General features: G+C 40.0%; 2 protein-coding genes across 5 annotated transcripts in view; one reads left to right on the top strand and one right to left on the bottom strand.

Annotated features, from left to right (window-relative positions):
- The window catches only part of tex10 (testis expressed 10), a 45,757-nt gene extending 45,525 nt beyond the window's left edge, over window positions 1-232 (bottom strand). The window contains exon 1 of the mRNA XM_062062885.1: window positions 117-232. The gene's annotated coding sequence lies outside the window, so the exon portion shown is untranslated. The remainder of the gene's footprint in view (window positions 1-116) is intronic.
- si:ch211-197h24.6 (uncharacterized) overlaps window positions 1-26,825 on the top strand; it is a 49,490-nt gene that overhangs the window by 10,106 nt on the left and 12,559 nt on the right. For 2 of the 4 annotated variants that reach the window (XM_062062892.1, XM_062062893.1), the window contains exons 3-6: window positions 5,194-5,227; window positions 13,625-13,702; window positions 13,786-13,925; window positions 19,521-19,646. In XM_062062892.1, coding sequence (XP_061918876.1) covers window positions 5,194-5,227; window positions 13,625-13,702; window positions 13,786-13,925; window positions 19,521-19,646 — 378 coding nt within the window. The remainder of the gene's footprint in view (window positions 1-5,193; window positions 5,228-13,624; window positions 13,703-13,785; window positions 13,926-19,520; window positions 19,647-26,825) is intronic. The other 2 variants (XM_062062895.1, XM_062062894.1) reach the window with 1 other exon arrangement.

Below are 26,825 nucleotides of genomic sequence, written 5' to 3'. Positions count from 1 at the left end.
TTAAGCATACATGGCGCAGTAATTTCAAAATTGCATCACATTTACCTTTTTTACATCACTGATTATGATTCACTGTAGACTTCGTGAGGCAACAACCATAATAAAACATCACTTACTAAGCAGTGTCTGCTGTCATTAGGATGCCAGTTGATAGAATCTTGTTGTAGTCCGACGAATAGACGAATGACTCGCGAACAAAAGGGGGGGTAAGCCTCTTTCCGTGTCGTTCTAGTCCTTTCCGGGTCTAAATTGGCCATCAAGGAAGCGAGGAGGCAGCTTACATGATGTCAACATAGGCACTCAAGCTTGTGATCATGGCGCCGCCATAAATATTTTGTCTGCGTTAAAGCTTATAATAACAAAATCTGTTATATTTGATTAATATTAAAGTCACAAAATGTAAATGGAATGTTGTTGGCGGGTTTTGGATGGTTATTTATTGGGTTTTATGGGCACAATAGAGGACCTCTCATTGGCTCTGTTGTAAGCAGACTTTTATTTACGTTTATTTATGAGTGGAAATGCTTTTTTTTTTAATACATCCGTTGTCATGTCTTATAAAGATTGTGAACGATTGGCAAAATCCCCCCCAAAAATTGCAGTTCCTTTTTTAAGAGGCTCATTGAAGGTACATCTTTCTTTGTGTATGAGAACACATAGTCTCATTGTAAAGCTAACATTGGCTTCATAAGTATGTTGCTCTGTGATGTTGTATAATGTTACAGCCAAATTCTTAACATTATTGTAAAGAAAAATCTACTGTTTTGTTGGGTAAACTTGCAGCATCTCCCTCATGCAATTGTTTTTATGGGTGTGCGTTTTTTGATATTTGCAGCGGGTGTTTTCGATCTTTTTATGTGACTGCGGTATTTTGAATAAGCAGAATTTCCTCGTTGCATTTGTTGTATCACCAAAAATGATTCCCGGGCGCGGCACCGCTGCTGCCCACTGCTCCCCTCACCTCCCAGGGGGTGAACAAGGGGATGGGTCAAATGCAGAGGACAAATTTCGCCACACCTAGTGTGTGTGTGACAATCATTGGTACTTTAACTTTAACTTAACTTGTATTGTGTCAATTTCTGTGTTTGGAGGACTTATACATTGCTGCTGCAGGTTTCCCTTGTCGGCCACCAATTTATCCATGCTCTTTTATAGGGCTTGGTGTAACCATGCAGTAAATTGCATGGTTGCAGACCTGCCAGCAATTATTCACTCTTTTTATGCGTTTTGACTCTTGTATACGCTTGGTACACTTCGCTGCTCTCCTGGTGCACATTATACCTGTTTCAAGCTTAGTCTCTGAAACTTGGATTTTACTCGTGTCGAGACAACGTACGTTACGTCGACTCGCTACTGCCCCTGCATATCCCGCTGTAGTGGAATACAAATTTGAAAGGCCATTTTTTATGCAGCTAGTCCCTCTTTCACATGGCAATACCTGAAAATAGCTGCATCAGAGCAGTAACAATTTATTATTGCGTGCCTTTTACACAAAACCCAACCAAGTGGGATATTGTTGCGAGTTGACAGTGTACTTTCATGCACAGTTGGATGTGTGATGACATCATGGTTAGTGACGTAAATAATACTTTCCGGGCAGCAATCAAAATTGCAGTAGAGAAGAAGTAACTATTAGGCCTGGGCTGATAACAAATTTTGCTTAACGATATATTGACTTACAAATTATCACAGATAATTTTTTATTATGATTATTGCCATTATTTTTTTGAGAGCAAAATAACTACTGATGTAATTATACATGATGATAATTAGGGCTGCAACAACTAATCGATTAAAATTGATTATTAAAATAGTTGCCGATTAATTTACGGTAGTCATCGATTCGTTGGATATTTGCTATGCGCATGCGCAGTTTTTTTTTGATTTTTTTTATAAATTAATTTTTAATTTTTTTTAATAAACCTTTATTTATAAACTGCAACATTTACAATCAGCTAAGAAACAATAATCAAATTAAGTATGGTGCCAGTATTCTGTTTTTTTTCTTCAATAAAATACTGGATAGGATAGAAGTGTAGTTTGTCTCTTTTATCCGATTATTAATCGATTAATCGAAGTAATAATCGACAGATTAATCGATTATCAAATTAATCGTTAGTTGCAGCCCTAATAATAATACAAGCATATCTTTTCAAATGCAATAAACATGTATTTTTTGTATATTTTTTTAACATTGTAATGGCAATGAAACTTTTCAATCTTCAAGTTGAATAAAACAAACAAATAAGAACAATAAAATATACTTTGTCTGTTGGAAAAATGTTGCACTTGAATACAAATCACAACCAAAAGCAATACAATATGTTAAGGAGGTGTTGGGGGTCTCAAATATACACAACCAAAACTATAAATAAAATGGCTAAAGTATTGACAAAGTTGTATTTCAATATGGAACATGCAGGTAGAGGTCGAGTTGTACATTTTTTAACTGACAAACATGTTGGGACATTTTTAAATCAAAAGTGCATAGTAACAATATAAACACTACAGTATAAGCAGATGTATTAACAGGTCATATGCAAAAAAACGTACGCCTGGCAGATAATGATTCCGAGTGAGAAACACTGACACGACAACGTGATAAATGTCTGTCAAACGTTTGCAGCACTTTGAAAAGTGTTAGTATTAAACAGTATTAAATGGCAGCATGTCTGTAAGCGGGACACTATAATGTGCTGTTTTGTTAACACTCACCTGGCTTGTTCACCGAACATCTCCGTGAGTGTGAACTGTCAGGTGGTTGTGTTTGAAGTGGGCGTGCAGGTTTGTGTATTCTCGCTCAGTCATAAAACTGGCTCCTCTGTGTTGATAGACTAATTTTCTTCCAAAGGTTTAAGTTGAAATATTACCACACTGGTGCAGTGGCATTTGATGTTGTCATCATTTTGCCAATGTTAGCTGCTACCTGCTAACTAGTTGCACTGTGATGCTGGCCTGGCCACACAGAGTCAAATACACTTAAATAAGTAAAGAGAGTACACTCATCTTCTTTTCTTTTTGTTATGACACAAACACGCACATCTTCTGAAAGCAACTAAAAGCGTAAATGCCTTTGAAGCATGCACATGGCGATTTAGCAACTCTGGCAAACTTAGCGACTTAATTTAAATTTGTCGTCGGTTAATAGACTTATCGAATATCGGCCCAGACTTAATAACTACTCGTGACTACAGGCAGCATCCTGACAGTATAAAAGACACTTCAACATGGATGTATCCCCCATCCACCTTGAGACACTGCGTGGATCAGCTGGCTCCTGTCTTCACTGACATTTTTAACACCTCTCTGGAGCTATGCTGCGTGCCATCCTGCTTCAAGACCTCCACCAACGTCCCTGTCCCCAAGAAAGCACGGATCACAGGACTTAATGACTACAGGCCGGTGGCGCTGACGTCTGTGGTCATGAAGTCCTTTGAGCGCTTGGTCCTGCCCCACCTCAAGGACATCACCGCCCCCTCCTGGACCCACTGCAGTTCGCCTACAGAGCCAACAGTTCTGTTGATGATGCAGTGATCCTGGCCCTCGACTTCATCCTGGAGCATCTGGACTCCCCAGGAACCTATGCCAGGACCCTATTTGTGAACTTCAGCTCTGCCTTCAACACCATCCTTCCTGGACTGCTACGAGACAAGCTCTATCAGTTCATCCCTCTGCAGTTGGATCAATGACTTCCTGACGGACAGAAGACAGCACGTGCGGCTGGGGAAGATTGTCTCGGACAGTCGAACCATGAACACTGGTACTCCTCAGGGCTGTGTACTTTCCCCCTGGCTCTTCTCCCTGTATACAAACTGCTGCACCTCCAGTCACCAGTCGGTATAGCTGCTCAAGTTTGCGAACGACACTACCCTCACCGGGCTTATCTCGGATGGCGACGAGTCCGCCTACAGGAGAGAGGTGGACCGGCTGGCGTCCTGGTGCAGCCTCAACAACCTGGAGCTGAACGCCCAGAAAACAGTGGAGATGATTTTGGACTTCAGGAAAGTCAAAGCCCCACCATCCCCCTCACCTTGATTGACTTTCCCAACCCCGTTTCCATTGTGGACTCCATCCGTTTCTTGGGCACCACCATCACCCAGGACCTCAAGTGGGAGCCGACCATCAGCTCCCTCATCAAGAAGGCCCAGCAGAGGATGTACTTCCTGCGGCAGCTGAAGAAACTGAAAGTGACGACCGAGATGCTGGTGCAGTTCTACTCAGCCATCATCGAGTCCATCCTCACATCCTCCATCACCGTGTGGTTCCCCGGCGCCGCAGTCCGGGACAAGCATCAACTGCAGCGCATCGTACGTGCTGCTGAGAAGGTTATTGGATGCAAACTCCCACCCCTCCAGGACCTGTTCTCCTCCAGTACCAGGAGGCCTGTGGGTCGGATCACAGCTGACTCTTCTCACCCTGGACACAAACTAATCTTCCCTCAGGCAGGAGACTACGGTCCATCCAGACCCACACCTCCCGCCACCTGAATAGTTTTTTCACCTCGGCCATCAGGCACATGAACAATAACAAGATCTGATAGCTCAGTTACAGCTCATGTTATTCTATTCTGTGTTATATGTGTTTTATGTTGCACGATTGCGCAAAGTAAAATTCCTAGTTTGTGAACCCGTTCTCAAACAATAGCAATAAAAACTCTTCTGATTCTGACATATGCTATCCAAACAGGGCATACATTTATGCAGATGCTTAAGTGAAAGCATTACTTGATTTACTACTACAATACACTAGCAAAGGCAAACTGTATCTTTTTTATTTTGATGTTTTTCATTTTTGGTCCAGTACAAGTGTGAGCGCACCCTTAATAGGCATTTGCTGCCGTTTTACCCAATGCACATTCTCAGTTGATGAGAATTTGTAGACCTGTATCCATGACATGACATGCCATTGCTGATGCATGACGGTCATGATGTGTGGTGTGCATCGAGGAGTTCAGTCCAAAACTAGCTACCATATTGTCACTAATGCCTGTATATGTCTCTCTTCTGTCCAATGCACATTCTCACTTGATGAGAATCTGTACACCTGTATTCATGACATGCCATTGCTGATGCATGACGGTCATAAGGTGTGGTGTGCATCAACGAGGAGTTCAGTCCACAGCTAGCTATCATGGTGTCACTAATGCCTGTATGTGTCTCTTTCTTCATGTGGACTTATTCCCTCCTCTGACAGGCAAAGCAGCAACTGCAGCCCACTGCTGACATAGGTAAGTCTCCAATATATATGGTACCGCTTCCTGTGCTGAGAGTACTGAAGCTTGAGACCTTGATGTTCATGCTTCTTTTCATGGAGTGGTGGCTCGTCTACCACTCTGATATGCTCTCAGAAATCAGGCCTTTTGAGTGCCATTCAATGCTCTTGTTCAAGAGAGACCAGTACATTTTGTTGCAGAAATTAATTTAAAACATTGTAATTTTTTTACCAGTATGTGGAAGACCTGTCAACCTGTATGCATTTTGCATAGCAGGTATGAATAGTCTTAGCATGTGGCAGCAGCGTGTAACCTGCTGAAACAAAGGCATTAAAAAAAATCTTTCATGAAGGTTAATGTGGGGGGAAAAAGTGGAATGGGTTTAATTTTAAGCCTGCCGCACTTTAATATTAAGCGAATTATACCATTACCTTTTAAAGTGTTTATGGACATTCTCATTCATCCAGGTCATTCAATCGATCGCAAATGGACTGTTTAGTTTCTCTCCAAGTAGGCTTCATCAGTTCATGCTCATAGATTTCAATTGGTCAGATGTAGTCGAGAGGCTAGTGCCAAAACCCCAACTATTTATCCTCAAAGTCAAGGAGGGTTTGCCTGGGAAAGAATAGTGCCGCCTTATAGGACTTGAAAAAACGTGTGATTTCGCAATGCATTGTCTGTTCACGGCAGTCATTTTTGTTGGCCAAAGATTTTGTTGACAGTAATGTGTGAGGGAACAACAAACAGGGCTAAAATAGATCGTACAAAATATAAAAATCAATGGACTGTACCGAGACAAATTGTACTCTATTCCAAAGGCTTGCTACCTAAAAAAAAACAAAACATAAAATTGGTGGAATTATTACTGAAACCCACTACTACTGACCACGCAGTCTGATAGTTTATATATCAATGATGAAATCTTAACATTGCAACACATGCCAATACGGCCGGGTTAACTTATAAAGTGCAATTTTAAATTTCCCGCGAAACTTCCGGTTGAAAACGTCTATGTATGATGATGTTTGCGCGTGATGTCGATGGTTGAAACGGAAGTATTCGGACACATTATATCCCAATACAAACAGCTCTGTTTTCATCGCAAAATTCCACAGTAGTCTGGACATCTGTGTTGGTGAATCTTTTGCAATTTGTTTAATGAACAATGGAGACTGCAGAGAAGAAAGCTGTAGGTGGGATCGGTGTATTAGCGGCTGGCTGCAGCAACACAACCAGGAGGACTTTGACTTGGATAGCAGACGCGCTATCCGACGCTAGCCGCCGATCGCATCGATGATCGGGTGAAGTCCTTCGTCGCGCCGTCGATCGCTGGAACGCAGGTGAGCACGGGTGTTGATGAGCAGATGACGGCTGGCGTAGGTGGAGCGCTAATGTTTTTATCATAGCTCTGACGTGGTCCCGTAGCTAAGTTAGCTTCAATGGCGTTGTTAGCAACAGCATTGCTAGGCTTCGACAGGCGGCACAGCATTAACCGTGTAGTTACAGGTCCAGTGTTTGGTTCGGTGTCTTCTGATAGTAGTATTGTTGATCTTCTGTCTATCCTTCCAGTCAGGGGCTTATTTCTTTTGTTTCTATCTGCATTTAAGCACGATGCTATCACGTTAGCTCCGTAGCTAAAATGCTTCACCGATGTATTGTCGTGGAGATAAAAGTCACTGTGAATGTCCATTTCGCGTTCTCGACTCTCATTTTCAAGAGGATATAGTATCCGAGGTGGTTTAAAATACAAATCCGTGATCCACAATAGAAAAAGGAGAAAGTGTGTAGTCCAATGAGCTAAAGTTACGGTCAGAGCGGAAAAAGATACGTCCTGCACTGCACTCTAGTCCTTCACTCTTACGTTCCTCATCCACGAATCTTTCATCCTCGCTCAAATTAATGGGGTAATTGACGCTTTCTTGGTCCGAATCGCTCTCGTTGCTGGTGTAAACAATGGGGAAATGTGAGGAGCCTTTCAACCTGCGACGTCACGCTACTTCCGGTACAGGCAAGGCTTTTTTTATCAGCGACCAAAAGTTGCGAACTTTATCGTCGATGTTCTCTACTAAATCCTTTCAGCAAAAATATGGCAATATCGCAAAATGATCAAGTATGACACATAGAATGGATCTGCTATCCCCGTTTAAATAAAAACATTTCATTTCAGTAGGCCTTTAAGTAAGCTTCCCCCATTGTCGAAGCCAAACTTGTCTGTATCTTGTCAACAGAGTCCGTTTTTATACCAAAGTCTTTGTCCTCCATTCAAATTGGTATTAATCTATGGCTTTCATGCCTCATTTCATAAGCAGGTTTCCCTGAAAAAAAATCAAGCCCATTATTACTGTTAAATACTTTGATCAGTGGGCTACTTCTCCAAAAATAATACTCAAAAATGTTTTTGCTTACCCATGACTAAAAGTAAACTGACATGATTTATTCCAAAATTATGTACATTGCTTGTAGCCCACAACTAGCTTGGAAAATGCTAACAGCCTACTAAATGCTACGTGTGTAACAGAATAAAACATACTTTGATTCAACCTTGGCAGTCTGAAAATGCCTTGAACATACCAACATGCACTAGGTGATGCCGTTAACAGTGATGTTTGATTGTCTCACGGCTGCTATCCTGACTTTTCGCAGTGTCTTTATTAGGTCATTAACCTGAATTCTTCGGCTTTGCTTTCACGCTGGAAATGAGAAAAAGCCCACCAAATCTTTTTGTGGCAGTTAATAATGCCGCGCGTTTGCGCCATGTTTTTAACTTGTTTAAGAAAAGAATAACACTTTAGCATGGAGTCTAACATTCAGCCGTGTAAAAAAGCTATTCGGAGGCCCGCAAGACCCACAATGCATTGCGTTTACTTTGTCACACTTTCAAACTCTATGGTAGTGAAAAAACCCAACTGTTGAGATGCAAAAGAGCAGCTCTTTTGTCAATGCCATATATAGTCGTTAAAATGGAATTTTCCCTCGTTAGCATTGATATATTGTGTGGCAAAACGATCACTTTGAAACAACCACTACCAGCCCAAAATAAGTCGTTGGAATCTACCGTGTTAGCATTTCATTCAGTTGTAAGAAATGGCACAAAAGGAAATTTTCTAATGCAAAGTTTCTAACTCCTGGTATTTGTTGGAGGCTAAATTGTAGTCTTTTTTTGAATGGTTGAACACACATTACCAATCTTATAACAAACGGCACAATTCCAACAGGTTTTACCTCCCGTGCAAACACTTTTGTCTCACGAGTCCGCGCTTCCCCAGACACACAACAACTCTTGCTTATTCTCCGCCAATCACCTTTCAGGCACGGACTGGACATGGGGAAAAACTGACATCAAATCTAAGCCACACGAATATAAAACATTACCATTAGCTGGTCATTACAGCATCAATTGATATATATATATATATATATATATAGCTTATTATTTTTGCACTATTGACAAGTGATGTACCGAAAACTCGAACACCAAAAAAATACTTTGATTACCGAAAACCGCGATGCCAAAACCGAACGTAAACAAAACACACGTTTTTGTCTGGAGCGTTGTCAGCTAGTCTGCGAAGTGGACATAATGTTGTTATATCCCAGATAAACCTGCGGACATCTATCTACAAAGTTAGCAAATATTAAGAGGACAGTGGCGGCGGCTTTTAAAGAGAAAGTCCAACTGGAGCAACAGCACCAAGCAAGTGTGACGTCATGCTTGTTGCAGCTTGCCTCTTTTGTCAGGGACATGGAGGGACAGAAGTAGTCTCTCAACAGGATTACATTTTATATTAACAGCAGAAAAAGTTGCTAGATTTGTTGCTAGTTGTTTTTAATAAAAAGTACATTGTACAACAAGCAGCAACAATTGAAAATATGTAAAACACAATGAAAAAACTAATAATGAGCAATAAATAATACATATTGCGCATATATGATTGCACCTACGTTGACATACAATACATACAGTGCTCCACGCCATTGTCTGCTTGGGCCGCACGGCCAGAGACAGGAACAGGCCCAACAAAGCTACCAAAAAAAGACTTCGTCCTAAGCTGAGCTCCATTGACGTCGTGCTGATAATGCAACATTAATTGCGCTACATATCATGCAGTGACATCTCTACTGAGCTGTGCGTTGACACAATAGGCCCTTTTCCACCAAAAGTAAACTTTCGGTTCCTGGAACCTCAAGTTCCTGAAACTATAGTTTCCTGCAGAAGTGTGTGGTTTGTGTTTCCACTGCATTTCACAGTTCAGGGTAGTTTATACAAATCAGGCTGATGAAGTAAAAGGGAGTGGTTTACTATATTTCTACACTGATGCCATGTAAATAAACAATATTAGTTCATGATTCTTTTACTAATAAATAAGTAAATTAAATATAAAGCAATAATATACAAGACTATATGGTTTAAAAGATAAAGTGTACCAAATTGTTCATAAAAAGTCAGGCTTTTGTTCGCAATGTCCAACAGTCAGAAAGTCATCCTCCCAGTTAATGATGAATCAATGAGGTTTAGGCTGTTCCTTGTGTTTCATTTAAGTTGTAAATAACAATATATAAAGAATAAATGTCAGTGTTTATCTCACGTTGAAAACACAAACACATTGGCTTTAGTGTTAGCTTGTTAGCATCAGCATTCTGTTCACTCGGGTTGAGGCTAATAACTACACAAATAGAGTGTCCCTAACTATTTTTGCAACAGGTGACAAAGTAAATGGGTAATAATTACATTCTCCATTCGTGTACTGCCTCTTTTATTTCACATTTGTCCAACAAAGTCAGAGTAGTAAGCAGCTGAGGTCATGCCCACTCGTAGGAGGGGGCATAGGGGTCGGGTGCAGTGTGAGCTTGGCAGCAGCCAAAGGCAGGGCCCTTGACAGTCCAATCCCCTTTTATAGAAGCTGGCTCTTGGGATGTGGAACGTCACCTTGTTGGGGGTGAAGGAGCCGGAGCTGGTGCACGAGATGGAGAAGTTCCGGCTAGATATAGTCAGACTCACTTCGACGCGCAGCAAGGACTCTGGGACCAGTCCTCTCGAGAGGCTGGACTCTCTTTCACTCTGGCGTTGCACGCCGTGAGAGGCGACGAACTGGGGTGGCAATTCCTCTTGCCCCTCGGCTCAGAGCCTGTACGTTGTAGTTTAAACCAGTAGACGAGAGAGTAGCTTCCCTCTGCCTTTGCGTCGTGGGACGGGTCCTGCCTGTTGTTTGTGCTTATGCACCAAACAGCAGCTCAGAGTACCCACCCTTTTTGGATTCCCTTGAGGGAGTACTGTAGAGTTCTCCCTCTGGTGATGCCCTTGTTCAATGCTCACATTGGCAACAACCGTGAAACCTGGAGAGGTGTAATTGGGAGGAACGGCTGCCCGGATCTGAACCAGAGTGGTGTTTTGTTATTGGACTTCTGTGCTCGTCACAGATTGTCTATTACAAATACAATGTTCAAAAATAAGGGTGTCCACATGTGCACTTGGCACCAGGTCACCCTCGGCTGCAGTTTGATTATCGACTTTGTGGTTGTCATTGGATTTGCGGTCTCATGTTTTGGACACTCAGATGAAGACAGGGGCGGAGCTTTCTACCAATCACCACCTGGTGGTGAGTTGGCTCCAATGGTGGGAGAGGATGCCGGACAGACCTGGCGGGCCTAAACGTATTGTGACGGTCTGCTGGGAACGTCTAGCAGAGTCTCCTGTCAGAGAGTTTCAAATACCACCTCCGGAAGAACTTGGAACATGTCACTGAAGGGTGTGTTCCAACTATCTCCTCAGCTTTTCCGGTAAGGTCTATTCAGGTGTACTGGAGAGGAGGTTACGCTTGACAGTCAAATTTTCGATTCAGTAGGAGCAGTGGGGTTTTCTTCCTGGTCATGGAACTGTGGACCAACTCTATACTTTTGGCAGGGTTCTTGAGGGTGCATAGAAGTTTACCCAACCGGTCCACATGTGCTTTGTGGACTTTGAGAAGGCATTCTACCGTATCCCTCGGGAAGTCCTGTGGGGAGTGCTCGATAGTATGGGGTATCGGATCGTCTGATTGTGGTAGTCCGATCCCCGTATAATCGGTGTTAGAGCTTGGTCCGCATTGCCGGCAGTGTGTCGGACCCGTTTTCAGTGAGGGTTGGACTTTGCCAGGGCTGCCCTTTGTCACTAATTCTGTTCATAACTATTTTGGACAACATTTCTTGGCACAGTCAGGGTGTTGAGGGGATTTGGTTTGGTGGCTTCAGGATTAGGTCTCTGCTTTTTGCAGATGATGTGGTCTTGATAGCTTCATCTGGCCAGAATCTTCAGCTCTCACTGGATCGATTCGCAGCCAGGTGTGAAACGACTGGGATGAGAATCAGCATCTCTAAGTCCGAGTCCATGGTTCTCGCCTGGAAAAGGATGGAGTGCTATCTCCGGGTTGGGGAGGAGATCTTGCCCCAAGTGGAGGAGTTGAAGTACCTCAGAGTCTGGTTCACTAGTGAGGGAAGAGTGGATCGTGAAATCGACAGGCAGATCGGTGCGGCGTCTGCAGTAATGCGGACACTGTATCGATCCGTTGTGGTAAAGGAGTAACTTAGCCAGAAGGCATAGCTCTCAATTTACCGGTCGATCTACGTTCCCATCCTCACCTATGGTCATGAGCTTTGGGTTATGACCGAAAAGACAAGATCACGGGTACAAGCGGCCGGAATTCGTTTCCTCCGTTGGGTGGCGGGGCTCTCCCTTACAGACAGGGTGACACGCTCTGTCATTCGGGAGGAGCTAGAAGTAAAACCGCTGTTCCTCTACATTTAGAAAAGCCAGATGAGGTGGTTTGGGCATTTGGTCAGGATGCCACACGGACGCCTCCCTGGGGATGTGTTTAGGGCACGTCTCACCGGTAGGAGGACACGGGGAAGACGCAGGGCACGTTGGGAAGACTGTCTCCTGGCTGACCTGGGAACGCCTCAGGATCCCCCCGGAATAGCTGAACGAATTGGCTGGGGGAGAGTATTCTGGGCTTCTCTGCTTAGGCTGCTGCCCCCGCGACCCGACCTCGAATAAGCGGAAGAAGATAGATGGATGGAAAGATGAACTGCATAGATAGATTTTATTGACTACGGCTGAGTAAAAACACTGCAAGATCATTCCACTGAGCACCGTTCTTCAGCACGCAGATGCCCCACAAAAGTTGCTACAAGTGAAAAGTTCCTTTTGTTGTTCTTTCTCTCTGTTGTTAAGTTTGTTGTACAAAACCAGTGAAGTTGGCACGTTGTGTAAATCGTAAACAGAATACAATGATTTGCAAATCCTTTTTAACCTATATTGAATTGAATACTTTGCATAGACAAGATACTCAACGTTCAAACTGTTAAACGTTATTTTTTGCAAATATTAGCTCATTTTGAATTTGTTGCGTGAAACATGTTTCAAAAAAGCTGGCACAAGTGGCAAAAAAGACTGACAAAGTTGAGGAATGTTCATCAAACACTTATTTGGAACATCCCACAGGTGAACAGGCTAATTGGGAACAGGTGGGTGCCATGATTGGGTATAAAAGCTGCTTCCATGAAATGCTCAGTCATTCACAGGATGGGGCGAGGGTCACCACTTTGTGAACAAATGTGTGAGCAAATTGTCGAACAGTTTAAGAACAACATTTCTCAATGAGCTATTGCAAGGAATTTTGGGATTTCACCATCTACGGTCCATAATATCATCAAAAGGTTCAGAGAATCTTGAGAAATTACTGCACGTAAGCAGCAAGGCCAACCGACATTGAATGCCCGTGACCTTCGATCCCTCCTGCATCAAAAACCGACATCAGTGTGTAAAGGATGTCGCCACATGGGCTCAGGAACACTTCAAAAAACCACTGTCAGTAACTACAATTTGTCGCTACATCTGTAAGTGCAAGTTAAAACTGTACTATGCAAAGCGAAAGCCATTTATCAACAACACCCAGAAACGTTAAGTAAGAAACTCATCTAAGATGGACTGATGCAAAGTGGAAAAGTGTTCTATGGTCTGACGAGTCCACATTTCAAATAGTTTTTGGAAACTGTGGACTTTGTGTCTTACGGACCAAAGAGGAAAAGAACCATCTGGACTGTTCTAGGCGCAAAATTCAAAAGCCAGCATCTGTGATGGTATGGGGGTGGATTAGTGCCCAAGGCATGGGTGACTTACACATCTGTGAGGGCGCATACAGGTTTTGGAGCAACATATGTATAAGGAATATTGATAATAGTACTGATAACATGACCTGATTTTGCAGTCTCAGATGCAACACACATCGCGTATTGATAGATATGTTACATCACAAAGCGTTGTCAATGTTTTTTTCATGGCAAACTGTGTGGATTGGAAATATGACAACACTCGATTTCCTTCCTTTTGATATTTTACACTAACCTTTAACACTAACCATTGTTTTGTTGTGCCAGTATATGCCAAGGGGGCCATTATGCAGACCGTGCCCTCTATCGGCAAAGTCTTAAACAAGATCGTAGAGCCCATGCTTGGTAAGAAAAGTTTTTGCTTATGTGTACACTTTGACTGGTGTTTGACAAAATGCCTGTATGACACATGAATGACATGTTTGCAGGTCTCCAGTATGTGTGGGAATACCGCAGCCCCAGTGAAACTGTCCCACCACATTACCAGTGCAAACTTTGCTCGGTGTCCCGCTTGCTGCAAGATATGGTTGCTCATGTCAAAAGCTGGAAGCACAACTTACGGTACTTGGTGAGTAATTCAGTTGAGTTGTGTGTCTTTTACTTTTGCAGCTAAAACAACTTACAATGGCCACAAATCAACACTTCAACCCAAAGAGATGGTGTTTATTTTGGGGAATTCACTGTAAGATATTTAGGGGGACTTGCTAGAACACTTCTTCCACATTGACACTCCGATTAAAAAGAGAGGCTAGGACGCTGTTAAACAAATAACTTTTGATAACTAGCTATTTGTTACGATGCTAGAAAAACAGTTCTTCAGTGTTTGCTTTTACGGTACCAATGTTGTTACAGCTTTGTTATTATAGAGGCTATGGAACATAAATTAAATATTGTTGGCAGTTTTTGGATGCATATTTAGAGGCAGAATGGATTGCTCCCGTTAGCTAGCCACCGAGAATATGCCAATTTACAAATTAGAAAGCAAGAAAAAACAAAACATATTTTCTTGTCTCTCATAAGGATTGTGAAGGTTAGGCAACATTCCAAAAAAGAATATGGAAGAGTATGTGCTAGCTTAACAAGTAGCATACATTTTAGTTGAGTTAGTTTAATCTTTGATGAGTTAGCAAACCAGCTAACTAGCAAAGCCTAGTTATCTGTGTAAGATGGTTGAGTACAAGTTCAATGATTTTGAAGTTAAGGCTTGATGGAAGCCAGTGGATGGAAACATATAAAGTGTCGGGATCCGGATGTGGGGCCATTGCAGAGGGCAGCATGTGTAAATATTGTGGTTAAAGTGAATGGAATAATAATGAAAAGGTTGAACATCTGAGACAAGTCTGTGTCAAATCATGCTGAAACACCACAAAGACATGCAGAGCATTACACTAGCTATGTGCACATAGACGCATTTAATCGGATTAAAATCCTAAAAATGTTACATGTAAACACGCCATTCGGAATATTCTGACCTGCTCACACACGTTAGGATCAAAATTTCATTCTAATCGAGACGAATGGTTTATTCTGATAGTCATTCAGATTGTAGCGCATGAAAACACATCTTCCGAAATTCGGGTTAAAATTATTCTTACTGCGCATGTTTTTGATGTCAGCTATACTTAAGTGGTAGAGCGGGATTGAATAATCTCGGAATGAAGCGATGGTCTTGCTGCTGTCTCGCCCCCATTCAACAAGAACAGATGTAGATGTATGCCGTTGAGTTTGTTGCTTTAAAACAAGACTAGCAAAAACTGAAGTATGGTCTGGAGTGTCATGTGTCGATGTAACAATAAAAGAAAGGATGCGGTTGTCGTCTTAACGAGCTTTTATTCCTGACTTTACAGATATTCCAAGTGCTAACAGCCTCATACACATACACAGAATGTCATAACATGAAGATGTGCCACAACCCATGCATAAGCACAACATAAAAAGCACAGAACAGCTCCATTTCAAAAAGCGAGGTAAAACAAAAGTAGTCAACATGAGGAAAAAATTATAAATTAATACCCTGATAATGTCGGACAAGCAGAAATGCACGTATCCATGTTTGTTTACAGTAGAAGTCTACTGCTTCTTCAGCACCTGCAGTGAGCAAATTTGTCCAAAAGATGGCGCCACAGCATAAACAATAACACTTTTCCGTTTGTTAGGTTCTGCACATGATCCGAATGATGATGAGATTAAATAAATGTTGTCCATGTACGCATGGCTACTGATCGACTTGGAAAAGGACCATTATGTGGGAGAACTCGCGCTAATTGCCAGTTTCCCTGTTGTGCAATGACCAATACTAGTGTACTCACAGGAGTATAGTAAAATGCCATCATTCCCTTTATTTCAAACAATCCACTGAAAGCGGGTGAAAATTTAGTCAACATGAATACATACCATATGCAAAACGAGCTGAGCAAATTGTAATGTTATCCACATTGTTCCATCTAAATTCTGGCCATTTTCCTTCAGACAATTGTTCTTGATGCGCTCCCTTTTTTGTCACAACTTTAGGCATACTGTAACACTGCAGATGTTTATTCTCTGTTTGTTCGATTGTGACAGCCAAAAACCTTGAAAAAGTTTACCATTTAGCTTTTGCAGAAGTGGTATTAGTCCCTTTGTTGTGCTTTCCTCTACCATGGCTGACTTACTGTTTGGTGACAATAAAACGCTCAATATCTCAACATCTGCAAGAAAATGTTCAAACTTTGAAAATCGGGCATTAAGGCATTGGAATTCCATGGCAAATCAGGAAAAAAGGCCGTTAACAAATATTTATTTTAAGGCAAGGTAAGTCAAAATAACAATAAAAACAAATGTGAGCAAAAACTAAAACAGTTAAGCTTTTACCAAGGCAGCAGTCATAAATGAAGCTTTCAGCACATACACAACGTTGCGATCTATAGTTATATTTTGATAAAGACAGAGAAAATGCGCATACTCGTAAACTCGTGCAACAACAATAACACAACAAACATGGCTGTAAACGTGAAGTTAAATCATGAAATGCAACTTTACCCAAGCAAAAATAGTGCATGATTTATCCGAGAAAGTCTTGATACCAATTTCCTTGACACAGCCAAACGCAAAGAAGTTGTACACCTTCGTGCTTTTTAAAGTTTTCATCTGTTTTGTCGTGTAGAATGACGTCTGGTGTACCAGATAGTTCGACATGTCTGGCAACGCGACCAACTGATCATTTTTTATATCACTCGACAAATCTTTTTTATAACATATATGGTTCTATTCCATAGCATAGTTTGCATTTTTTGCTCGCATCTGCTTTTACCGGAAAGATCTATACCCCATGCGTAATCAGATATATACTGGTTTGGTGGCCCACCACTTCGTTAACTTCCGTTCAGAAGTCATGTGATAGAATACAACCTATAAATGTGCAGATTGCAGAGCTTTGTAACATTTGTGGTTGTAGTTCCTGCCTAGAGCAGATGCCTGCTTACAGTCAGCACAGGGCAGGTTTCACTTCTACAATAAAGACTGTCTCAGCACAGGACGGGTTTCAGTTCTGCAATCAAGAGGACATCAGGTTCTAACTGAAAAATTACATGTCCTACTGTCATTCGCTGGCCGGATCAGGCCCGCAAATGTGTAATCCAGCCCTCGAGATGAGTTTGCGCAGTGTAAAAATGAGTTTCATTTTTAAATGAAAGAAACTGCTGTTCTCAACGTGTCCACTGGATGTCGCAATAGCAATTCTGTTAGGTACACAGTAAAGCAGGGCTGCGGCTCCTCCCCCTCGACCCAAAGTAAAAACCTGCTTCGCACACATTGTTTTGGCACCCTCATTTCCCCAAAATGTCTCTGTCAAAAAAGAGAAAAGTGGGCGCAGTGTTCTGAGAAAAAATATTTATTCACTGAAGTGCATAGGAAATATATCTTTTTGAGCAAGTTTTCTCTAATGAACAATACAAATAATAAAAATAAAGCTACGCTCAAGGCTCACACACAAGCACTTGAATAATATCCTGAAATTGTCTGACACTCAAGATGTGACACCTGATGTTGATACACCTGTTAAAGTTAAAATATGCCAGGTTTCAGTAGTAAAGTAAACAATTGTTAACCCCACTTAAAATGCTGCATGAGACATTGCACCATGTTCTAGTTCTGTAAAAATGTATGTCTTCTGTGGAATTTTAAAGAAAGTAAACAGTGTGTGATTTGCTGCAATACTGTCACTTAGTTCGAATGTTTGGTTTGTTGAAATTGTTCATGCATTGCACAGCTTTTATTTATTTTTTATCAATACACTGTTATGTCTACGAGGCAGGACGTAACTCAACCCTCTTGAATAGGTTATATCTCTTGTTGAGCTAGCACAAGATTAATATATGAAAATGACAAATGAGATATTTCATACCTAGAATAGTTTTTATTTATTTTTTAGTTAAATCCCAGATAGGGTGTGATTGTAAATCACAGTTTAATGGTTTTGTAGATACACTGAGACACAGTTTAAGTTAATTGTGTTCTTCATATTGTTTTTGCAGCTTTACCATTTTTTTCTTCAGAATTGTCACTAACTCGAAGTGTTTTAAAAAGAGGATTTTTTTCTAAATTGTGCGTTTTCAGAATGTGCTTGATATATTTTGGGCCAAAGTAAAACAAAGAAAACAATCTGGAGTTGTCGTAGTTGTATTTTTAAGTTATCATGCTATGATTCTACCAATCCGGCTCACGTGGAAATAGATTTTCCTCCATGCGCCCCTGAGCTAAAATGAGTTTGACACCCCTGTACTTAACTATTTACTTTGTTTTAATTAAAGGACAAGGCATACATGGTACCCTAAAATGATTCATGTTGTGATCAGACGGTAGTTTTTCTACAAAAAGCTGATTAACACTTAAAATTAATGTTTGACCAGGAATGTGCCGATCAGTATTGTCTGATTAATCGCCGATCAATGCATTCTAATGTCGATCACAAACGCTGATCCCCTCCGGCTGATATGGTTTTATTTTGAGTCCCCCAGTTGACAAGCTAGTGCCTAAGTGGGTATCTCTATGCAGTATGGAGACACTCCCCAAGTTAATAATAATAACTTCCATTACGGCAAATAAACTGCATTTCTTAGTATATTAAGTATCATTATCAAGTATTAAGACAAGGATAAACATGTTAAACACCGAGAGCAAGCAGGAGCAGGCATGCTAGCTAGCTAGCTGCTAAACTAGCTTTGAACAAGAGAAGAAATAAGTGCTAGTAAAGTTTAAGAAGTGTAGATTACAGCAGAAAATAAGCAGAAATAAACAAGTAGATTATTGTCTAGAGAGAGGATAATATACCAACTCTTAACTGGTAATGTGCCAACATTGTTGCAACCAGAAGTACAACTTTGGGTTGTATTTAAGGATTTTAAATTTAAGTTTAATTTAAATTGAATTTAAATTCAAGGATTGATTGAGCCTCCTTGCGTAAATGGTAAATGGGTTGTACTTGTATAGCGCTTTTCTACCTTTTTAAGGAACTCAAAGCGCTTTGACACTATTTCCACATTCACCCATTCACACACACAAATTCACACATTCACACACTGATGGCTGGAGCTGCCATGCACGGCGCTAACCAGGCCCATCAGGAGCAAGGGTGAAGTGTCTTGCTCAAGGACACAACGGACGTGACAAGGATGATAGAAGGTGGGGATTGAACCAGTAACCCTCAGATTGTTGGCACGGCCACTCTCCCAACTTCGCCACGCCGTCCCCTGACGCAAGGAGGCTCAATCGATCCTTAAATAGTTAATAGGGATAATATCAGTATATGATCGATCCCAAATTGACTAGGTATATATTTTTATTTTCTTAATCTTTTTTTGTCTGTTTTGTTTACAAATTTTGGGACCAATTTTCTTAGACACAGGAGGGATTTGTGGGCAAAAAGGATTTAAAAGAGTTATAGTATTTTTTTTGTTTGGTTAAATGTTGTGAACTATTGACTTTGTTTTGCTCAAACAATTGTATGTACCGGTAATAAAAAATAACGAGGAAGTACTTCCAATATTGTGGTGATATTGTCAATGGCACGCACGACAAATCGATAAATGTATAATCAATGCATGTGATCAGTATCGTTATTGATATCCGCTGAATTTACTTCTCATATTTGCCTGTTATTGAAAAAATAAATTTTCTTTGTGTGCAGCAAAAGGTGCACCCTGATAAGATCGTGAGTGGGGAGGAGGAGTCCATGAAAGATCCTGTCTTGAGGAAGAGGATTAAAGAGATTACATTGGAAGTGGAGAGGATGGAGGGAAGGGGACAACTCAGGGTGAGTCACTAATCATCGGTTCAAAAAAAGTAGATTCATACACAGTGATGTTGCAGAGCCACGAGTGTGTAAAAAAGTAATCAGAGTGGCTATTTTGAAGAAAGTAGAATATAAAACATGTTTTCAGTTATTTCACCTTTTTTTGTTAAGTACATAACTCCACATGTGTTCATTCATAGTTTTGATGCCTTCAGTGACAATCTACATTGTAAATAGTCATGAAAATAAAGAAAACGCAATGAATGAAGAGAAGGTGTGTCCAAACTTTTGGCCTGGACTGCATATATATATATATATATATATATCAATCAATCAATCAGCTTTATTGTCCATTCTTACATGTACAAGACACATAAGAACTGAAATTACATTTTCGGCACAATCCCGCTAAGAGCAGACATACGTTACAGGGAGACAAGACGGGACCGCCAACGGATCAGCCTCACTTAGGCGCTCCTCAAAAAGGTGGGAAAAAGGTGACATTGGGGGGAGGGTGGAAGTAAAAAAAATATCAGTCTGAGGCTGGACCCTCAGGAATGGTCCAGACTGAGTCCGAGGAAAAAAACCTCACATAGCATGGCACACATAAACAAGGTACATTTAATCACAACAAACTCGCAACAAAGTCATCCAACAGGACCTTGGAGGCCAGCAGCTGCTGTTAAGCGCTGCTCAGCCCCCACAACCCCGGAGGAATAAAGCATTGGTGAAGGCGTTGATTGGGGAAGGGTATGTGCGTGCATGTATGCCCAATTAACTTGGGTGAGATGTTGGATTGTCTTTATGGGCCGAGGCCGGCCCCAAGAGTTCAAGAGTTCAAGAGTCCGACCCAGGTGCTTTTGAAGAAAAGGGAAAGGTCAAAAGCGTCCATCTTTGAGGAGTCCTCGGGGGTGTGTTTTCAAACAGCCTGTTCCTCAAGGCCATTCGAGGGAGTCAAATCGTAGATTAAGATGTTGTTTTTTTCTTCGAGCAGTCAAAACAATGACATTCCTGCTCTATATGCTGGCTCTGACAATTCCAATTTATTCTTTCTGTAACATCATCAAGATCGAATCTACCTTGCGATTCAAATCAGCAATCGCTCCAGTCTGTGATCCCACAGCACGACCCATTCCTTCCATTGCGTTGAACAGCCTGTTGGCCCCTTGAGTGGCTGCCATCGTCTTCCGAATTTGACGATACACCAGAGCAATGCCCAGCCCAATCAGCAAATGCCCTGCGATCACAGCTCCAAATAGGTAGATGTCTTCCACGTCCTCGATGGAAAGGACTGAGAGGCACATGATTCTCCAAGTATTCCAGGAATCTCTCACGTACCCCGCAGCAATGGTTCCATCAGGGCAGCCAGGCTCCCCCGAGCCTCTTTTCCTTGTCGAAAAGACTGTGTCAATTGCGTCGAGAGTCCAGTTGATCAAATTCATTTTGATGTTTAGATTTGAGGACAGCTCAAGAAAAGAGGCTTCAAAATAGTTCAAACAAGACAAAAACAAAGAGAGCAAGCAGGGAGGGAAGGAGGGAGCGGAGAGAGATGCGACCGCCCTCACCAGTGGCAAGACAGAAATATATATATATATATATATATATATATATATATATATATATATATATATATATATATATGTATATATATATATATATATATATATATATATATATATATATATATATATGTATATATATATATATATATATATATATATATATATATATATGTATATATATATATATATATATATATATATATATATGTATGTATGTGTATATATATGTATATATATATGTATATATATGTATATACATACATACATACATACATACATACATACATACACACACACATAATTTGGAGGTAATCCTCCTTTTTCATTGTCCCATTTACTCTCTGTAAAGCACCAGTACCTTTGGCAGCAAAACAGGCTCAGAGCATAATACTAGCACCACCATGCTTGAGTTTGAGTTTATTTCGAACATGCAAGCATACAACATGATACATCACAATTTCCAGTTTCTTTTCAACATGTTCGAAAAGGAGTAGGAAGAAGCAGAGCTTATTTAATCCTACCCCTTTTCTTTACATAACAGTTGCAAAACTTTTTGTTCACTTCCTGTTCACAATTTTTTCACAATAAACTCCATAAGTAATCACAATAAAAATAAATAAATAAATAATAGTAAGAATTTAATAATAATAATTGGTGAAGTAAGTCATATTTCATATGATGAGATAAGTAAGATTACTTTAAGAATGAATGAATGGATGGATGAAATAAATTGATAATGTTTGTCATGGTTCTTCTTCTTTGTACTTTGTAAACACTTTAAGTTTGAAGAGTTTCTTGAAGTGTATTATATTAGTACATTGTTTGATTGCTTTGCTTAATCCATTCCATAATTTAATTCCACATACTGATATACTGAAGGTCTTAAGTGTTGTACGTGCAAACAAATGTTTTAAATTACGTTTTTCTCTAAGATTATATTTCTCCTCTTTTTTTGAGAAGAATTGTTGTATATTCTTGGGTAGCAGGTTATAGTTTGCTTTGTGCATAATTTTAGCTGTTTGCAAATTCACTATGTCGTGGAATTTCAGTATTTTTGATTCAATAAATAAAGGGTTTGTATGTTCTCTATATCCAACATTATGTATTATTCTAACTGATCTTTTTTGTAACACCGTTAATGAATGAAGTGTACTTTTGTAATTATTTCCCCATATATCTACACAGTAGCTCAGATATGGTAACACTAGTGAGCAGTAGAGAATATGAAGGGATTTTTGGTCTAGAACATGTTTTGCTTTATTCATTATTGACGTGTTTCTTGCAACTTTATGTTGTATATTTTTTACGTGAGATTTCTATTGAGGATGCCCCATGTTGCTCTCATATTATTTTTGTTCCTGTCCAATAATTCACTGTAATATTCTTTTCTACATGATCGTAGTATGTCTGTTAACTTGTTTTTATACTTTTTGTACTTAATTTCTGCCTCTATAGTTCTTTGTGCTATAAATTTTCTATATAGTGTATTCTTCTTCTTACAAGCATTTTTTAATCCTTTTGTCATCCATGGTTGATTATTCTTTCTCTGCTTGTTACTGAGTTGTATCCATGGACAATGTTTGTCATAAAGTATTATGAACTTGTTTAAGAAATGTTCATATGCTTCATCAACCTATTTTTCATTATACACATTGTCCCAATCTTGCTTTTGTAGTTCAATTTTGAAGGCAGTCATCCTCTTCTCTGTGCATAGTCTTCGAAATGTCCTTTTGTCTTCCATGTTCTTCTTGTAGTTTCCATCATATATTGTAAAAACTGGCAGATGATCACTAACGTCGCTTATAAGTAGACCACTTGTAGTGTTATTATCAAAATCATTGGTAAAAATATTATCAATAAGCGTGGCACATTGTCCTGTGATTCTGCTTGGCTTTGTGATTTTAGGATATAGACTGATGCTGTACATTGTATCAATGAAGTCATCAATAGACTTTTGCTTGTTGGGGTTCAATAAGTCAATATTAAAGTCACCACATAAGAACATTATTCTTTGACCATTGTCCATGTAAGTTGCCTTGATCCATTCTTCAAATGTTTCTATACTTGACTTAGGTGATCTATATATACAACTGATGAATATGTTTTTGCTTTTTTCCTGACATATTTCAACGGTTATACATTCTAAGAGATTATCTATGGCAAATTACATGTTTTTTACCACTTTGTAGTTCAGGTTCTTCATCACGTACACAGCTACTCCTCCTCCATTTTTGTTGGTTCTGTTGATGTAGTTTAGTTCATATCCCTCCAGATCAAAATCTATTCCTTTTTTATCATCAATCCATGTTTCTGTGACAGCAATCACTTTGAAGGGTTCGTTGATGTGTTCCAAAAAGTTCTTAATGTTGTTGTAATTTGCATACAAGCTTCTACTATTAAAATGAATAATTGACAATTTGTTATCACATTCAATGTTGCTATTATATTGATCATCTGTATAATAAAAACAACTATTACTGATTTGGGACAAAAAATTTGTATCTGGATCTATATCATTTTCCAAATCCTGGTTTTTGTGATCTTTGTTGCAGAAATTTTTTAGTTCCATATTTTCTTGTTCAACAAACTTTGATGTTGTTTCAATAATCTCTATAAGTGTAGGTCAATGCAATCCTGAATCTAGGTCCTCTTGTTTAGTCGTCCCTTGGAACATAGTAGTGCCGATGCTGAATTTAGGTGCTTGTTTTCTTTCAGAGTCCATTATCATCGTTGTTGTGGTAGCTGTGTAAACTTTAAAAATTGTCCAGGTCCCTGATGTCATGGACAACAATTACTCTTGCTTCTGGACCTCCATTCAGCTTGATGTAGATTTTACAGTTGGCGCTCCAAGTTCCCTGGATTTTTCCCTGCCTTCTCAAGTCGCATGCTTTCTTGGCGATTCCAGCATTACGTTTTGTGAGATGCTCATTCATGTACACATTTGTTCCCTTCAGCTTCTTTCCCTGTCTCAGCAATGCCATTTTAGATTTTCTGTTTACGAGTTTCACAAGCACGACTGGAGTGGCGTTGTTGTTTCTTCCGTTCAGTGGGATGCATGTTTCGATGGTATTAATGTCAATTTCAATTTCTTTTGATTGTAGAAAGTTGACCACTTGCTGTTCTGCTGAGACCATATCCATTTCATCTGGTTCACCTTCATTATTCACAGCTTTCGCATAGGATCTTGGTTTAATTCGGTGCCCTGTCACAATGATATCATTCATTCGTTTATCCTGATCCATTTAATCTATGATGTTCCTCAGCATGTTGTTGTCTTCTTGAAGGATCTTCATTTGTTTGCTCATTTCAGTGGCTTCTTTATTCCTGGAGTTGTTCTCTTTTTTCATTTCTTTAATTTCTTCTTTCATTTCTTTCATATCCTCTTTCCATCCATCCATCAATTCTTCCAATTTTTCTATCATTTCTTCTTTAAATTCCTGGAGTATTTTTTGTAGTATCCCTTCTTGAATCCCATCATGTCCTGTGCCCAGCTTCAAATCAGTCTTTCCAGTCAATCCTTTAACTTTTGGCATTGCGGCAGTCACTGACGTCAGCGCCTCTTATGTCTTAAGGGCAGTTACTTCTTTAGCGACTTGCGGCACTTTTAACTTGTTTTTTCAACAATTTCGTTCCTTGCGCCGTTCAGAGATCAATTTGAGGTGTCAGCCTGTCAACTTATATCACTCTGCGATGTCGGGATCACTTTAAAACAGCTGTAAACTCGCCGTAACTTTTGGTTGCTAGGCAACCGCTTTGAACTGCGGGAGGCGCCTTTGGCTTGAGGCTAACGGCTTTTCCACTCGCCTTATTTCAGCGTATCAGTGCCTCTCAACTGACCAAAATCAGATTGAAGATGCCAGGTGACTCTCCTGTGGCTGTGATCGCAAATCAGTGGTCAAAATCTTCAGACTTAACAAAAACTCCGGTAGCAGAAGCGGAGCTTTTTTCTTTGCGTCCTTTCTCATTGACAGGAAGTGACGCATGCTTGACAGTAGGAATGGTTTTCCTGGGATTAAAGGCCTCACCTTTTCTCCTCCAAACATATTGCTGGGTATTGTGGCCAAACAGCTCAATTTTTGTTTCATCTGACCACAGAACCTTCCTCCAGAAGGTCTTATCTTTGTCCATGTGATGTCAGATGAAACAAAAGTTGAGCTGCTAGGCCACAATACCCAGCAATATGTTTGGAGGACAAAAGGTGTGTCCGTGTGTGTGCGCGACCTCCCGTTCCACCGTCGCGAATGGCAGGCTCGTCACGTTGTAATTAATGTTCAGTCTCGTTGTGCTTCTCTTCCCCGTTACACAGCTGGAAGTGCAGCGCAGAAGAATAAAATAAATAAATATGATTAACACTAACATAGACGTTGAAACAACATTTAGAAGGCGCATCGACTTTAGTGACAGACTTCATTCTCACTGACTGCCTGAGTTCACATTGTGGTGCGCAGTACTGAATGTGGACTCGCAGGCACGCGCGTGTCTACGTGACTGAACTATACTATATTGGTCACAACTGTGAGAATGAACACACTTACTAATTAAATCAGAAAAAGGCACTTTTAAATCTAAATATTTTTTTATTAGACTTTTGTTTGTGTCTGCAATGTTTCAACTCCTCTGATTTAACATGTACTAAACAACTCTGCAGACAATTTTTGTTAAAATCATTTTTGGGTTTGTGGATAAAAAACATTATGTTCCTGAAATCATTATAAAACTTATGGGTTTTTACACATATTTTACAGTACCTCAAATTCATACCGAACTTTAACATATTTTTAGTAGATATATAAGCTACTGTAGTTGGGTATAAAAATTTAAGAATACAAATAATAATTTACCAATTGAAAGTGTTTAGTAAATGCCAACTTGAAATAAAAGTCTTATGGTATTCAGTACACCACTGATAATTTGTTTACTGCAGAATGTTTGTGATGATGAGCAAAAAAACAAAATAACTGGTAGGAAGAATAGTTGTTCCCTTTAACCCCCACAAAATGAACCAAATAGAAGCAAAACCGTGGCCCTAAAACCAGGTATGGACCGTAGTGTGGGATTCCTGTAAGGTTGCACCTCTAGTAAACACAATTATTTATATATGAACTAAATGACAGATGTCAGCTGTTATCATATATTACCTCGATCAAACATGGCAGAAATGTCCGTTACAAGATACTGGAGCAGGAAACGGTACGGATGCAACGGTACTCGCTATAATAATAAATTTATCGCCTCAATTGTTAGTTGGCAGATGTCTAAAAATATATCTCAAGTTTATAGTAGATATTTAAATTTTTGGTAATACAGGCAAAAAAAGTTACATTATAATTTTAGTAATTTATTTTGGTGCTATTTATGTTGCTACGAAAATGACATTACATTTGAATGTTGTATGTCATGCCACAGTGACTGTTTTGCAAAAAAACTTAATATCCGTTCAAGGGGCTGTTTGCAATCTTTATGCGGTTGCCTTTAAAGCGCTAACTTTCCTTACTGTTGTAAATCATATATTTCAGCAAACTACACCGCACGTACTACTGCATTAAATACCATATAGTGAAGAGGTTCATTTGACCTATTGATAATACATTTAAATACATCTAAAACCCTACTTGGAGGAAAAACGCGGAGAGAATTA

Source organism: Entelurus aequoreus, linkage group LG11 (genome assembly GCF_033978785.1).
Source record: "Entelurus aequoreus isolate RoL-2023_Sb linkage group LG11, RoL_Eaeq_v1.1, whole genome shotgun sequence".
NCBI lineage: Eukaryota > Metazoa > Chordata > Actinopteri > Syngnathiformes > Syngnathidae > Entelurus > Entelurus aequoreus.
The sequence above is the reverse complement of the archived record's forward strand: the minus strand, read 5'-3'. Positions and strand labels throughout refer to the sequence as shown.